Source organism: Arachis ipaensis, chromosome B1 (genome assembly GCF_059453495.1).
Source record: "Arachis ipaensis isolate K30076 ecotype BB chromosome B1, ASM5945349v1, whole genome shotgun sequence".
In the NCBI taxonomy this organism is placed as follows: domain Eukaryota; kingdom Viridiplantae; phylum Streptophyta; class Magnoliopsida; order Fabales; family Fabaceae; genus Arachis; species Arachis ipaensis.
The window spans coordinates 1,882,979-1,897,338 of record NC_142436.1 but is presented as its reverse complement, the minus strand read 5'-3'; the positions used below and the strand labels follow the sequence as shown (position 1 = coordinate 1,897,338).

Genomic DNA, 14,360 nt, shown 5'->3' with positions numbered 1-14,360 from the left:
GTTATGAATGTATATTAGGTTGTAAATAAATAATTGGAGTTTAAAATTGTGAATACTGGAACTTGGAGGAAGCTAATTAGTTGAATTTTGAGGGGCTACCTTGGTTTTAAATAAATAGCTTTGGTCATTACGTGGAAATCGGCCAAGGTATGGTTTAGGTTTCTTGCATTTAATATATAATGTTTTGTGAAAACTTAGGCTAGATGACCATAGGATAAGTTGGATTGCATGTGTATATTTAATACTTAGTATCCTGTTGATGAACATGGTTGGTTTGGTACTTGTTGATAAACTGGTGATTTGGTGAATTATTGATTTGAGGTATAACTATTGTGGAGGTTGTTGTGATAACGAGGTATTTTGTATTAAAAGCCTAGGATTTGTGATCTATGATCCTTAGTTAAATTTTGGTTGTTGGATTTGAATATTGTATGAGTATAATTGTTGATTTGAGGTAGATTTATTGTAGTGATTGTTATGATGATGAGGAAGGGTATGTTGAATTGAAAAGAATGCAGTTTTGGATCCGAAAAGGGTGGCAAAGTCCGAGTTTTAGAGGAGATACTGCCAAATTTTATAAAAATTAGAGATTTTGTTTAGATGATTATTTAAAAAGATTTGGATTCAAAGGTTATATAGTTTGATTTTGAGTTATTAAGAAAATGAGTATGTTTTAAGTTTGATTCATTTAAAAAAGAATGAATTATGTTTTGAATTAGAACTATTGATGGACGGAATGAGAGGTGTGATAATGAAAGATAAGGATTGAATATGATTGATGTATGATGATGAATGAGATGCGATTGAGAATGATGTGGATGTTGATGAATTATAATTGAATTATTTATATGACTTATGAATTTAAATAATCTGAGATACGAGATTCCCTGGATTAAGTGCCGTGGCTTGCCACCACGTGTACCAGGTTGAAAACTCGACACTCTGTTGACCCTACGACGTAAGTGTGACCGGACACTATATAAATTCCCGTAAATGTTACCCCCTATTGAGTAATATTGATTATTTGAGATAAAGCTATGCATAGACTCTTGGGGATGCACGTCGGGGGACAGTCTAAGTACAAATCAGACTTGTTGGGTTGGCTGGATAACCGACAGATGAGCCTCATCAGCCATAGGATAGGCATGCATCATATGCATATTACTTGAATTACTTGCTTGTGCTTTAATTGGGTGTGCCTTTATGTACTTGCCATGTTAAATGTGTATTTGTTACCTGCAATATTTGTAACCTTCTTGTGCTTGTCTTTATCTGTCTATTTGTCTGTGAAAATGTATGATGGAGTTGGAGGTATGGAGGAATGGCAGTATGAGACTTAGATTTAATGTTAAGTTAAGTTAGGTTTAAGTATTCTTAGAAAACCACCTTTTGTGGCTCCTGTTTAATACTTTAAGGTCTATAATCTGAGTGTCGGCGTTCTAGAATTGCCTCTGGCATTCCTAGGACCTTATATATTATGTGTGTAGCACTTTTATCATACTGAGAACCTTCGGTTCTCATTCCATACTATGTTGTTGTTTTTCATATGCAGGTCGAGAGGCTTCTCGTTAGGCGTCTGGACTCTTGAAGCGGAGTGGTTACTGGGTTATTTTGTTATGCTGTAATGTATATATATGTACTTAGCTTTCTCTTCGTATAACTTGTTCTTTTTGATCCTCTTAGAGGTTTATGGAGAGGTAGGATGGTGTATATGTACTTTCGAGTTTTGGATATGTATGTATATGTGTGTAAATATTATCCGGCCAGTCTTGACTTCGCAGGCTGAGTTAGGAGCTTGTTATTTTGTATCTTTGACACTCTATTCCTACTTCTGTTATCATATGTTTAATAGTTATGGTTTCCTTAGCACGCGAGTTAACTCGTTCCTTGAGCGTTGCGTTTTTATTTCGTGATTTTTGTTTCCTCTATTCTTCAAGGCTCCTAGCATATTATAATTCTTCTGCTATTATATGTATTCATTTTATTTTAGAGGTCGTAATACCACACCACCTCTGTTTTACGACTTAAGCATAAATCTTAGAATAGTAAAGTGTTACATGTTATATATCAATAAAGTATAATAAATAATATTACAAAAAATAACAAACTTAAAAAATGTATTATAATTATAATTTGCGATATTTTTTAATAACAAGTTACTTCATTTTCTTGTAATATTATTTTTACAAAGACTACTAAAAGATATAATAATGCCCATTAAAAACTTCTAGTCAATTTTTAATATATTAAAAACTATTAAAACAAATAGTACACGTTGATTATATACTATAGTGTGAATTGGTTAGAAAATTTTAAATGAGTTATCATTATGTTTCGGTTACTAATTTTTATGATTTTGTTATTATCTTATCCTCTTATTTTTTTTCTCAACTTTTTCATAGTTAAAAAATAATTTAAAAATATTAAAAATTGAAGATATTTTTAGATAAAAAAAAATAACAAATAAAATTTTTAATATTAAATTATAAATTTTTAATTATTTTTCCTATAATTCATTAATTCTTTCATATGCCTCGTTTCAATTTTTAAAAGTTTAACCTAAAACAAAACTTGAAGGGTAATATCGTACTTTCACAAAACTTGAAGTACCTTCTCTTCGAAGTTCGAACACAAAACTTGAAGCTTGAAACTTGAAACTTGAAATTGAAACTGAAAGTGATCTGATTCCCAAAACAAAAACCAAATCCTAACAAAACCACAGTTTTCTGGAAACAAAGTTTTTGACTTCCGATTCAACCACTCTCACTCTCAGGTAATTTCTCTTTTCCCACTATTTGGTTAAAAAAAGTGTTCTTTTTCCTTTTTTTATTATTATTTTTCTTTGCATTCGTGATTGGGGATTAGGGATTGTGTGTATTCGATTTTAATCATGTTTTATGCTTTTGGGTCATTGAAAAGTTTTATCTTTTACCCTTTTTTATTTTAATTACGTCTCTTCCCATTAATGAGAGTGTTTTTTTTTTCTTCGCTCTTTTTTGTATTATTTTTCTCAGCATCAACAATCATCAAACTTGATAGGAAGAACAACCCAGAATAGTTTACCTCATTGAAGCATTTTCTTTTTTGAAATAAAATAAAAAAGGAGAGTTTTTTTTTTTCTTTAATCTTTGTCTTCAAGAATTCAGCTAGATTATTTGCTCCTAAGAGGGAAGAAAGCAAGTTTGGATTTGTAGCAGAATTGTGATTAGCATTAGCAACATATAATGCTGTAAGAGAAACTTTATGGCACAATAAAAGTGTTTTTGTTTCGCAGGTTTGAATCTTTAAGGTGTTGTATTTAATAATTTGGAGTTGCTGACAATGGTCTTGCTAAGTGGCAATAACAAAAGGTAATCTTTAAAATCACCTAGAGTTAATCTGATTTTAGGTTTTCTAATGTTTAGTTGAAGCCATGATTGTTCTTATTTGTAGAAGTCCTATTGCTTTAGTTGACTATATTAAGTATTAATCTTATTCTTATCATAGCCAATTAAGGTTTATCGCTAACCAATGGATTGTTGCATGAACAAGCTGGATTCGAACTCTAACAATTGCTTAAGTAGATGAGTGAGTTCACCACTCGACCAACCTAAGATGGATTTTTGTAGTTAGTTAGTTAGTTGGTGATTATTGTGAATAAAATAGGGTAAAGAAAAGGGTTCCCATCATTCGAGTAATTGTGAGTGTTAGGAGAGTCTAAGCGGGATGTCAAATACCCTATCTATCTTGTAAGTTGTAATTCGTCAACAAACAGTAATAATCTGTTGCAGTGCTAACATTATGTTATGCCATTATGTTCAGCATTTTCTGTTTATCTTCTGGTGTGATCGAAATGTAAAATGTTTAAAATATGAGATGCCTTTAGCTGCTCGGATTTCATTCATAATCTTAGGATATGGAGAGGTTGCCTTGACACTAATCCCTTAGAAGTATGCTTAATCTTTGATATTTGATATCAAAGTAGTTTTTGGGATTTCTCTTCTTTTGTTTCTTCGAAGTATTGCGAATATGGTGAAACAAAGAAATGAGATGTTGGCGACAAAAACATGTTTGAAAATAGAGATAGAGGCGCATACTTGTCCAGTTGTCCTGCCTCGGGACAAATTTTCAAGATGACTTGTGCAATTTCAAAATAGAGGGACGTAAGAAACGTGTCATGGGGATGGGACGTGTCTCTACTATCGCATTGTCTCCGTCGTTTCCTACCTAGCGACAAGATTCAAATGCTATCTAAGAACTTAGCAGTGTGTGTATTCGGTGGAAACATCATTGCCGTATTTGTAACCTGTATTATTTGTCTTCATAACCGGTTTATGTTTACCTGATGTTTAAGTGCAGTGTTTCGCAACAAACCAATGATGAGAGATCCAAAGCACAAGGCGTTACAGCGATTCACAATTCGCAAGGAAACAAGAGCACTGATGGTGGCCGAATGCAGAGTTCGTTCGACACAAGCATGAATAAAGGAATGACAATAATGGATGAATTCAAATATGGGTTTCCATCACAAGGCTTGTCAACTACTTCAAATAAATGGTGGGGAAGTAGTGATCATGATGACAGTGCAGGCACCAGTGGAAGCCGAGCCGAGTGTAAAATTGAAGAAAGTGCCGCCGGGGAAGCAGAAAAGGTGGCATCTGAAACTGGAAATGCTGGAAGCAGCGAAATTCCTCAAGGAGCGGCTTTGCTGATGACCGTGCGCAAAAGAGCTGCAGAAGAAGGAAGAGAAGCGCTCAAGTTAGGCGTTTTCCAACGCTATGGTGTAAACAAGCTAGGAAAAAGGGAGAAAACGCTGCTTCGCCGAATATTCAGATCTTCATTGCCAAGTTCTTGGATACCTGATTTGTAATTTGGTGTGCCAGAATTCGAATTCTGGTGTTTGGAGCTAATGACATGATATGTGTAAGTGTAATACTCTGGTGCTGAGGTTGCTGAGATTGTAGTGACTAATGAGAGAATATGAGAACCAATTAGATAAGATTTGATCAAAATTAGTTACAGCTTTGAGTTATTAACTATGGACACAGATTTTTTTCCCTTTCTTAATGGAAATTAAAATGTTTAATGGTAAAGGAAAAATTTAGACAATATTGTGTTAGTGAAAATTTTTTTTTCTAAGTTCATTTACAATTTCCCTTCTCATCTCTTTCTTTTTTTATAAGTTTGTCCCAACACCATTTGTTGCCGTCGAATATCTTAAATTCTAAATTCTAAACTCTTAAATCTAAATTATAAATGCAAAATCTTTCAAAGAGTGAGGGTATAAATATAATTTTAATATGAAAATTAGTTCAATAGACATTTTTCAAGTGTATTCTAAAGTGAATCATATTTGTGGGAAGAAGATTTTAGAGAGCACCAAAATGGGGTTCTAAGCTTAGGCTAACCAAAAAAGAAAGTTGGGTTTGGGTTTAAAGAAATTTGTAGATATGTATTCTATTGTAAATGTATGGTAGACACCTAAACTCATGGTTTCCATGTGCTTAGTTTATTGAAGAGAAAAAACTCTAAACGACACTGACAATTATTTCGAAAGACAACGAGACTCTCAATAAAAAAATATCATTTTTGATTCCTAATCTTTATTTTTATGAGACTGATTAGTTTCTTTGTCAATATTTTCTATCTATATTAACGGATAAACCTACATGATATGTTAAACTAACATGTTAAACTGTTAATTTATCCATTAAGAATGAACTAGGATTAACATCAAGGCCGTTTAGTTTTTATTTTTATTTTTTATTACCTTTTTCAAATACATTAGTTAAATTTATTGTGTAAAACTAAGAAATATTAGTAATTTTTAAATTGTTTTTACTTATAAAAGTTAAATAGAGAATATATTAGTGATTAATATGTCACATAAATATGTTTTAAAAAGAAATCATTAAAAGAAGGACTAACCAGTCTCACAAAATTAAATATCAAGAATCAAAAATGGTATTTTTTTTTTTGTTTAAAGACCTCGTAATCCTTCGAAAAAATTATCAGCATCGGGTTGGATATTTACTCTTTATCGAATATTAGTGAGAAGAGTATTATTTAATAGATATAGTATATCATCTTTTTTATTTATTTACTTTTTTTTCATTCTGAAATCTTACATCAACACGTTTGTGCATAATTCTTTCCTTCTTTTTTGGTCTGTGTAATGAGATGAGGTCTATTAGTGTCTAAAATAAATAAATATTTTTATTCTGTAAAAACAAAAATCTAGATAATAATAATAATAAGCACATCCACACCTAATGTATAATATTGATCTTAAAAGAAAAATCTAATGTTGTATTTCATAAAATGGTAAAGGCATGTTCATGTGCTTATAATAATTAACATGTTATCTGTTTTTGAGATAAATTAAAAGAAAATGAAGATGTTGATGTATAGCCATTAGCCAAACATTTTTATTGTAATTTATTGTGGCACCATGTGATATTTTTTTTAGAGAAACAAAAGAAAAAAGAAATATGAAATTTATACCAAGTTTTTTAATACTCTCACATTCTTTTTTCTGACTTGTGGGAAGGGAGGGGACATTCATACACTAATATAATGTGTAATACAATTAATCAATTATTTTATAGTCAATAATTACATTTAATTTTGTTAGCATAAACCTTGGTATTATTAATTTTAGGATATAGACCCAAATAACTAGGGCTGTTCATGAATTGGATCGTATCCGCAGATCCACGGTAAATATCCGCATCCGATTCGAAAATTGCGGATAGATCCGCAAATTGATGCGGATCGGATCACGGATATCTGCTCTACATCCGCGTATCCGATCCGTGGATCTGCAGATCCGCACTATAATAATTAATAAATAAATAAATATATATGTTTGGTATTATATTTACTTGTTTGTATGTTTTAGTTAGTAATTATTATTCATATATTGTATTATTTTATTTTGTTATTTAGAGAGAGTTTGATTAAAATATTTTAGGAATAAATAAGTTTAAAAGTATAAAAGAAATATTTTTATCGAATTCTTTTACATAGAAATATGATTAAAAAGAGAAGGTTTAATTATGCGGATATATCCGATATCCGATCCGGCACTAAAAAGTGCGGATATCATATCCGATAAAAATTATGCGGATTGGATCGAATTTTCGGCTATATCTGATCCGATCCGATCCGTGGACATCCCTACAAATAACAAGCCTTAGGAGAAAAAGTTGGTCAACCACGTGAGGTGCACATGATGCATGTGAAGAGTTGTAAACTTATAAAATGCACATCTCAATTCTCATTAGAGAATTAAAGAATATAATATATAAAATATTAAAGAATTAAATAATCAATTAACAAAACAATAGTAGAATTAATGTAGTCATAGATAAAGCTTTTATCAATGAATTCTATAATTTAATAGTACCACTAATAAGTAGCAATGAAATAAAATACTCCTATATAGAATACAGCATCTCTTAACATTAGTACTCTGTGACAATGAGAATAATTGTTCTTATGTCATTGTTTGTTTCATGGTTTTTGGATCTCATTACTAATTTTATTTGAAATTACTTTTCAGAGCTTTTGAGTAAAATATTACTCATTTGACATTAAAAAAAAAATTAATACCAAACAATCAATGAATTAATGAAGCAACTTCTAATGAATTAAGATTTTTACATATGAAGTAAAAATAATAACCTAAATTAGATTACTGAAAATCTCTTGATGATTAAAAGAAATGTTTTTTTTTTGTGTTATTTTATCTTATTTTTTATAGGATCTTTTTTATAAAATTTAATAAATAAAGTACTCTTTTCCTATAAAATAGAAAGGGAAATATGCAAATCCCTAAAGTTAAGAACTAATCACTTGATTAAAAGTTTTTTTTTTTCAGGTCCTACTTAATTAAAAGGTTGAGTTACATATTAATATATTATATTTAAGAAAAATGTGGGCTATGACAAATTTTTGTGTACATAGACATTGCTTTATCCCTCTAATTACAAAGTTAATCAAGAAGATAAAGTCCACAATTTATGATAATCATCAAGAGAAAAAAAAAGTTGCAAGGTTGTTTTTGGCTCATACTTTAATAAAAAGTTATGCTTCAAATCAAAGCTTTTGTTTATGTAGTTCTTCCTCCACTTTGATTTGGTAATGTTGTATAGCTATGTTAAAAATTAATTAGATGTCAATATATAATAGATGAGGATTAATTAAACATAAACTTATGTAGCTATAACTATTTCATTTAATATCATATTCTTGTGAAACACTTAATATAATTTCATATTATAGAAAAGTTAAGACTTAAGAACCCTATCACCATGAGCTTCTTTTTTTAAAACATAAAATAATGTTTGATAACTAATTAAATATGAGAGATAATTATGAATATATACACCTTTTAATCTAGGTTTAATTACTCTGCTAATCCCTATAATTTTGTAAAATTTTCAATTAGGTCTTTATATTTTTTTTCTTTTAATTGAGTCTTTACACCAAATTTTTTTTTAATTGGGTCCCTACACTTTTTTTTTTCCTTTTATTTAGGTCCCTGTACCAATTTTTTTTTTAGTTAGGTCCCTATAAAATTAAGCTAATTACTACTAAGAAGGACTTAATTGAAAAAAAAGTTGGTGCAGGGACCCAATTAAAAAGAAAAAAAGTATAGAGACATAATTGAAAATTTTACGAAACTATAGAGACGAACATAGTAATTAAACCTTTAATCTAAGATTCATAATATAAATTTACACTTTAAAAATACGATTTTATTTGGTATTTTTATTTTTCTTTAAAAGTTTTATAAAAAAGATAAAAATAAAAAAATAGAATTTTTTATTTTTTATTCACAAAATTCTAAAGAACAAAAATATTAAAAAATACTTTTTTTTTCTTCACCCGATTATTTCCTTAACAATTTCATTACTTGACATTGACAATATACTAAGGCATTAATAAACAATAAGAAATCTTGGATTCAAGTTTCAAAAATAAGAAAAATTTAAAGTATTTTTTATAGATTATAATTTTTTATGCAATAAGATTATTTATTTATTTATTTATTTATTTTCCTTATTTCACACAAATAGGACAATTTTGGTTTGGTAAGCATACCTTAGAACAATCCTAGATTTGGCTTCAGCAATCAGCAGTTTCTCTCTGTTCCATTGAGGTTGACCCTTCTCTCTCTTAAAACCACTTAGCTTCTTTCTCTCTCTTCCAAACTCCACTTTTCTTTTTTTCACTTTTTGTTTAGCTTATTCAACACACTCTTTGAAAGCTAATAGCTATAAATGCTTATAACACTGTTCATCTCATTCTTGTTGCTTTCACTTTACTCTTTCTCTTTCAAGCTTCCTTTCCAGCTTGTTTTGGTCCTGCCCTCAAATCCTTCAACTTTCAGTACCCCACCAACCATTTTCCTCACCTTTGCATTTTCTCTTCTCCAAAATCCATTTTTTGGCATTAAAAATTAATTTTTTATTTTTGGGGTGTTAGCATTGATTCCCTGCCATTGTTGTTAACACCTTTTTCATTGTTCTGAGTTTCTTTCTATTTTTTTCCTCCTCATTTGAGTTCACAACACTCACTAGTAGGTAACTATTTGTGTAGCTGCAACTCTTTGTAGAATCTGGGTTTTGTAGGCTTTGTGTTTGTTTATATGCCTCATTGTGTTTCTTTGGGAGGTAGAAGAAGATCAAGGAAGAGGTGATATTGGATCAACACAAAGGTAAAGAGAAAATGCTTTTTTTGGAATCTGGATTAAATTCACATTTTGCTTTTCTATCTTTTGTTTGCTTGGATCATAAGTGATGCTTTACATCACATGTTAATTTCTTTTCTTTTCTTTTCTTTCCTTTTTTGTTGTTAGATTTTTATGTGTGTGATTAGAATTATTCCATTAAGTTTTCTAAGTGTGACTTTTCTCTGATTGGTGTGACACAAAATGAAAATGGGTTGTTGATTTTCTGAATGTTTGAAGTTGAAGCATATGCAATTGTATTTTTTTTGCTTTGAGGATGCCTGAATCCTACAATTTCAGTTCATGTTACTGGTAAATTATCTTGAATTTTGATGAAAATGTGTGATTGCTGATTCTAGAGTTGCTGAATATTTGGAATTTGAAATTAATTGTTAAGGGTGTGCATAATTGGATTCTTGCATGCAGGTAGGAATGCCTTGATTTTATGGGCTGAAGAATTTGGAGGGCAAGAATTGATTGACTTGTTGCCTCCAATTATGTCTGGCAACCATTCTTTAAAGGTTGAATTGTCGAAGACGACGGCATTATTGGGTTTGAGGCTGTGGGTTTTGATTGGGATAGGTGTTGGTGCATTCATAGTTCTAATTCTTTGTATATTACCTGTATGGGTGACATTTCGGAGAAAGTCGAGGAGATCTCTGGACAAGATCCCCATGTCTCAAATTCCAAATGTCTCGAAAGATATCAAGGTTGACAAGGTTGGGGTGCTGAATTGTCATGATCAAGCTGAAAGTGTATATATTCCTGTTCATGACAAGGCAAGTGATAATAATAATTCAGAAAAGTTGTTAGTTCATTTGGGAATGAGCAAATCCAGTGATGCAGATAATATCAGCCAATGCAGCTCGATTTTTCATCACGAGAGAGGGTTTAGTTCGATGTCCGGTGAAGAAGGAAGCTCCAGCACATTTAAGAAGCAGTCTGCATTGGGGATGGTAACTGCATCACCTCTAATTGGTTTGCCCGAGGTTTCTCATCTTGGATGGGGCCACTGGTTCACCCTTAGAGATCTCGAACTTGCAACCAATCGTTTCTCGGCTGAGAATGTGATTGGTGAGGGTGGATATGGAGTTGTTTACAGGGGAAGGCTAATCAATGGGTCTGAGGTGGCAGTGAAGAGACTTCTTAACAACTTGTAAGCATACTTTATGACATTTTTGGTACTTCCCTCCTTAATTTTCACATATAGCTTTCCATCCGTAATTGAATTGGTTGTTGAGTTCACAGGGGACAAGCAGAGAAAGAATTCAGGGTTGAAGTGGAAGCTATAGGCCATGTTAGACATAAAAATCTTGTGCGGTTGCTTGGATATTGCATAGAAGGAGTACATAGGTAAAACTTTTTCTGAACAAGTTGCATTCATTTTGTTAAAAAATCTTTTTTTTTTTTGTATGTTTTTTCTTATCAATAATGGTGTATCTTTACACTTCATTTATAGGTTGCTAGTGTATGAATATGTGAACAATGGTAATTTAGAACAATGGTTACATGGAGCTATGAGTCAACATGGAATACTTACCTGGGAAGCTCGTATGAAGGTTATACTCGGCACAGCCAAAGCGTAAGTTAAACTTCACATTCGTTGTTTTTCTCAAGTTAAATCAATCGGCATGAATCTTGGATTTTGTGACTATCTAAAATTCCTCATCTTGTGGCCATGGTTGTGAATAACTCATTTTATCCCTTGTTTTGTTACCATAAATTAATATATCATCAAAATGCTTGGTATTGAGAGTTTATTCATGTAATCATGTTGATATTGTTAAATATAACATTTACATGTACACATATTTTGAGATTTATTTGAGTCGATTAGAATTGTGGATAACATGATATTGTAAGCTTAGCAAGCATTGGAACTAATCTAGACTCTTGAGATTTTCTATATTTTTCGGTGGTTTAAGCTTTCACTTGTGGCATTGGTTTTCAAATTTATTGTTATTGGACTTATGATTGTTTGCAGGCTTGCTTATTTACACGAAGCAATCGAACCAAAAGTTGTTCACCGGGATATAAAGTCTAGCAACATATTGATTGATAGTGAGTTCAATGCGAAGGTTTCTGATTTTGGTTTGGCCAAACTTTTGGACTCAGGGGAAAGTCACATAACTACTAGAGTAATGGGAACATTCGGGTATGTTGAATTTTTTGTTGTCTTAAATTTTATTTCATAAGTAGAAACTAACTCATCTTCACAATTTCAGTTATGTGGCACCAGAATATGCTAACACCGGCATGTTAAATGAAAGAAGCGACATTTACAGCTTCGGTGTTGTCTTGCTAGAAGTGGTTACCGGAAGGGACCCGGTTGACTATTCCCGTTCCGCGAATGAGGTGTCTTAATCCTTACAAATGATAATTTGCCTTCCTTATTCGGTGTGTTTCGGTACAATGCTGACAGATGTTATTATGGTTATCCTCATGACAGGTGAATCTTGTTGAGTGGCTCAAGATCATGGTGGGAACAAGGAGGGCCGAGGAAGTTGTGGATTCTAGCCTCGAAGTGAAACCATCGATGCGTGTCCTAAAGCGTGCCCTTCTGGTCGCGCTTAGGTGTGTCGATCCTGATGCCGACAAGAGACCTAAAATGAGTCAGGTTGTGAGGATGCTTGAAGCAGACGAGTATCCGTTCCGACAGGTTTCCTTCAATATCTCATCCTATCCTATGTTTATTAGTCCCTCCTTCTATCTATATATGTCAATTTTGACAGAACCATCCAATCACGTAATGCAACAGCAGTAAAAATAACTACCTTTTACATTGACCGTATGAATGGTCATTTAAAAGAACGAACGTGATAGGACGATTGTGTAAAATATTTTATACTACCACTGTATCAAGAAATAACTAACTAAGAAAATATTTACTGTTTGGACTAGTTTAACCCTTGACATTATTAAATCATTAGTGCATATAGTCAATTCATGGGTTGCCTTGGCAATGAAGATAGGGGCATAAAGGGAGCTTCACATTTTTGCATTTTATGTGCATTTTTACTTTGGACAAATTTATGCTTAGTTTTCTTCAAACTTTGATCTTCTACAAGTTCTCTTCAGTCTTAATTAGGCTGCCAACCATTGATACCTGTTGAACACTGAAATTCGAGCTAATCGTGTGTAATTGAAACTGTATTCAGGATCGAAGAACTAGAAAGAGCCGCACCGGCAGCATGGAAATCGAATCTGTGAAGGATAATTCCGGTCCATCGGATGCCGAAATGGTGAAGGGTCCTGAAAGCAATGTGCTTGAGACATCCCAACAATAGGATTTCAGTTACAACCATATGACATACATAACCTGCATGTACAATTAACTTTGTACTGATTATAGTAAGGTGAAAACTCAGTTGCAGTGTGAAGTTGATAGCTGAGAGCCGTTAAATAATTTGAATGATTTGACTAAATTTTTATCTAACGACTCTCAGTTATCAGCTTCACGTGAAGTTGACTGCACTGAGTTTCCACCTTACAGTAACCAACCAAACAATATATATATATACACACATCCAAGTTTGTGTTAAGATTTTTTTTTTCTGCATCTGAGAAGAGAATCAGATGAAAGGTTAGCTTATCTAGATAATGAAGCATATTCTAATTCAATGTGAACAAATTCAATGCAATTGCACAAAAATTTGAAAGGAATGTGGGTGAGTGAGTGAGTGAAATGCTAGTAATGCTGTGTATATATCAAGGTTGCGAGAATTGAACTTGTCAATGAACTGATAAGGTGACTAATTTACTGGTTTAATGGTCTGACCGAAATTTAACTGGTTTAATTAATTATTAAATAAAAATATATATGCAAGGAGCCTACCTTCAGACCTTCTTATTACAAGATTGTTTATTTTGTACCTCTTTATAATCCCTCTATGGTTATGGATTGTGGAGATAGGGAAAATTCTTATATTTGGCTTTACTATCCTTGACACTTTGATTTAAGATTAATTATTATAAATTGTATATATGCTCCATAAGTTCTAGTGGCTTATTGAAGTTTGATGGTTCTGATTTAACTTGAGAAGGGGTTGAATCAGGTTTGCTTAAAATTTATTTTTCAAGCTCTATTTTTGTAGAAGCAGAAAATGCAGAAGATGTTTTCGTTTAGTCTCATGTGCAGAAACAGAAAATGAAAGAAGAGAAAGAGGTCAGCATGTATTTTGGTTTGGATTTTAAGTGCAATGAATTCTACGTCCAGTATCCACCACAAATTATGGTGAAATTTTCACTATAATCCACTTATTATAATCACCAATACTGAATTACAACCTAATTCAACTAGTATCTACCACTAAGCTTTTTTCACCAAAACTCAGTAATCCACAATGCTATCTCAACTTGGAAGGAGAATCTAAACAGATTCAAACTCACCAAGTGCTAATCCAACTTGGCAAAGGGAACTAGTCATAGTTCAATAACCCAAAACACAGAAGATCAATGGTTCTTTTATGCATTTTTTTGTCTTTTCTCTCATGATTTTTTTACTCACTTTTTCAGCCTTTTTCTTAATACAAAAGATGACTCAAGATAGCCATAACAAATAAAATAAGAAATGAAGCTCCAATAGAAGAAAAAGAATGCAGCTCAAAGTTGAGATAGTGCTCTAAATTTGCTCTCTTTTTCTTGT

General features: G+C 31.9%; 2 protein-coding genes across 5 annotated transcripts; both read left to right on the top strand.

Moving 5' to 3' along the window:
• The first annotated feature begins 2,619 nt into the window (after positions 1-2,619).
• On the top strand, positions 2,620-5,088 carry LOC107635062 (uncharacterized). Its single transcript, XM_088500800.1, has 3 exons — positions 2,620-2,773; positions 3,275-3,350; positions 4,339-5,088. The coding sequence occupies exons 2-3, from the start codon at positions 3,322-3,324 to the stop codon at positions 4,847-4,849; spliced, it is 540 nt and encodes a 179-aa protein (XP_088356926.1). The 5' UTR covers positions 2,620-2,773; positions 3,275-3,321; the 3' UTR covers positions 4,850-5,088.
• Positions 5,089-9,193: 4,105 nt separating this feature from the next.
• Positions 9,194-13,406, top strand: LOC107634921 (putative receptor-like protein kinase At2g42960). Of its 4 annotated transcripts, none has more exons than XR_015902158.1 (9): positions 9,194-9,703; positions 10,142-10,871; positions 10,964-11,068; positions 11,175-11,297; positions 11,700-11,870; positions 11,941-12,070; positions 12,165-12,374; positions 12,874-13,071; positions 13,181-13,406. XR_015902158.1 is itself a non-coding variant. In XM_016338292.3 (8 exons), exons 2-8 carry the CDS (start codon positions 10,213-10,215, stop codon positions 13,000-13,002), a joined length of 1,527 nt encoding a protein of 508 aa, XP_016193778.1. In that variant the 5' UTR covers positions 9,299-9,703; positions 10,142-10,212; the 3' UTR covers positions 13,003-13,406. The 4 variants fall into 4 exon arrangements, 2 of the variants coding, with proteins under 2 accessions (XP_016193778.1, XP_016193852.1); XR_015902157.1 differs by having other exon boundaries at positions 9,294-9,703; positions 12,874-13,088; positions 13,162-13,406; XM_016338292.3 differs by having other exon boundaries at positions 9,299-9,703; positions 12,874-13,406.
• Positions 13,407-14,360: the final 954 nt, after the last annotated feature.

Coding starts and splice junctions, on each gene's coding strand:
- LOC107634921 (XM_016338292.3), top strand. CDS start 10,213: ATGTCTGGCAACCATTCTTTAAAGGTTGAATTGTCGAAGACGACGGCA. Junction 11,069..11,174: donor TGCATAGAAGGAGTACATAG/GTAAAACTTTTT, acceptor CTTCATTTATAG/GTTGCTAGTGTATGAATATG. Junction 12,375..12,873: donor ACGAGTATCCGTTCCGACAG/GTTTCCTTCAAT, acceptor AACTGTATTCAG/GATCGAAGAACTAGAAAGAG.
- LOC107635062 (XM_088500800.1), top strand. CDS start 3,322: ATGGTCTTGCTAAGTGGCAATAACAAAAG. Junction 3,351..4,338: donor CTAAGTGGCAATAACAAAAG/GTAATCTTTAAA, acceptor GTTTAAGTGCAG/TGTTTCGCAACAAACCAATG.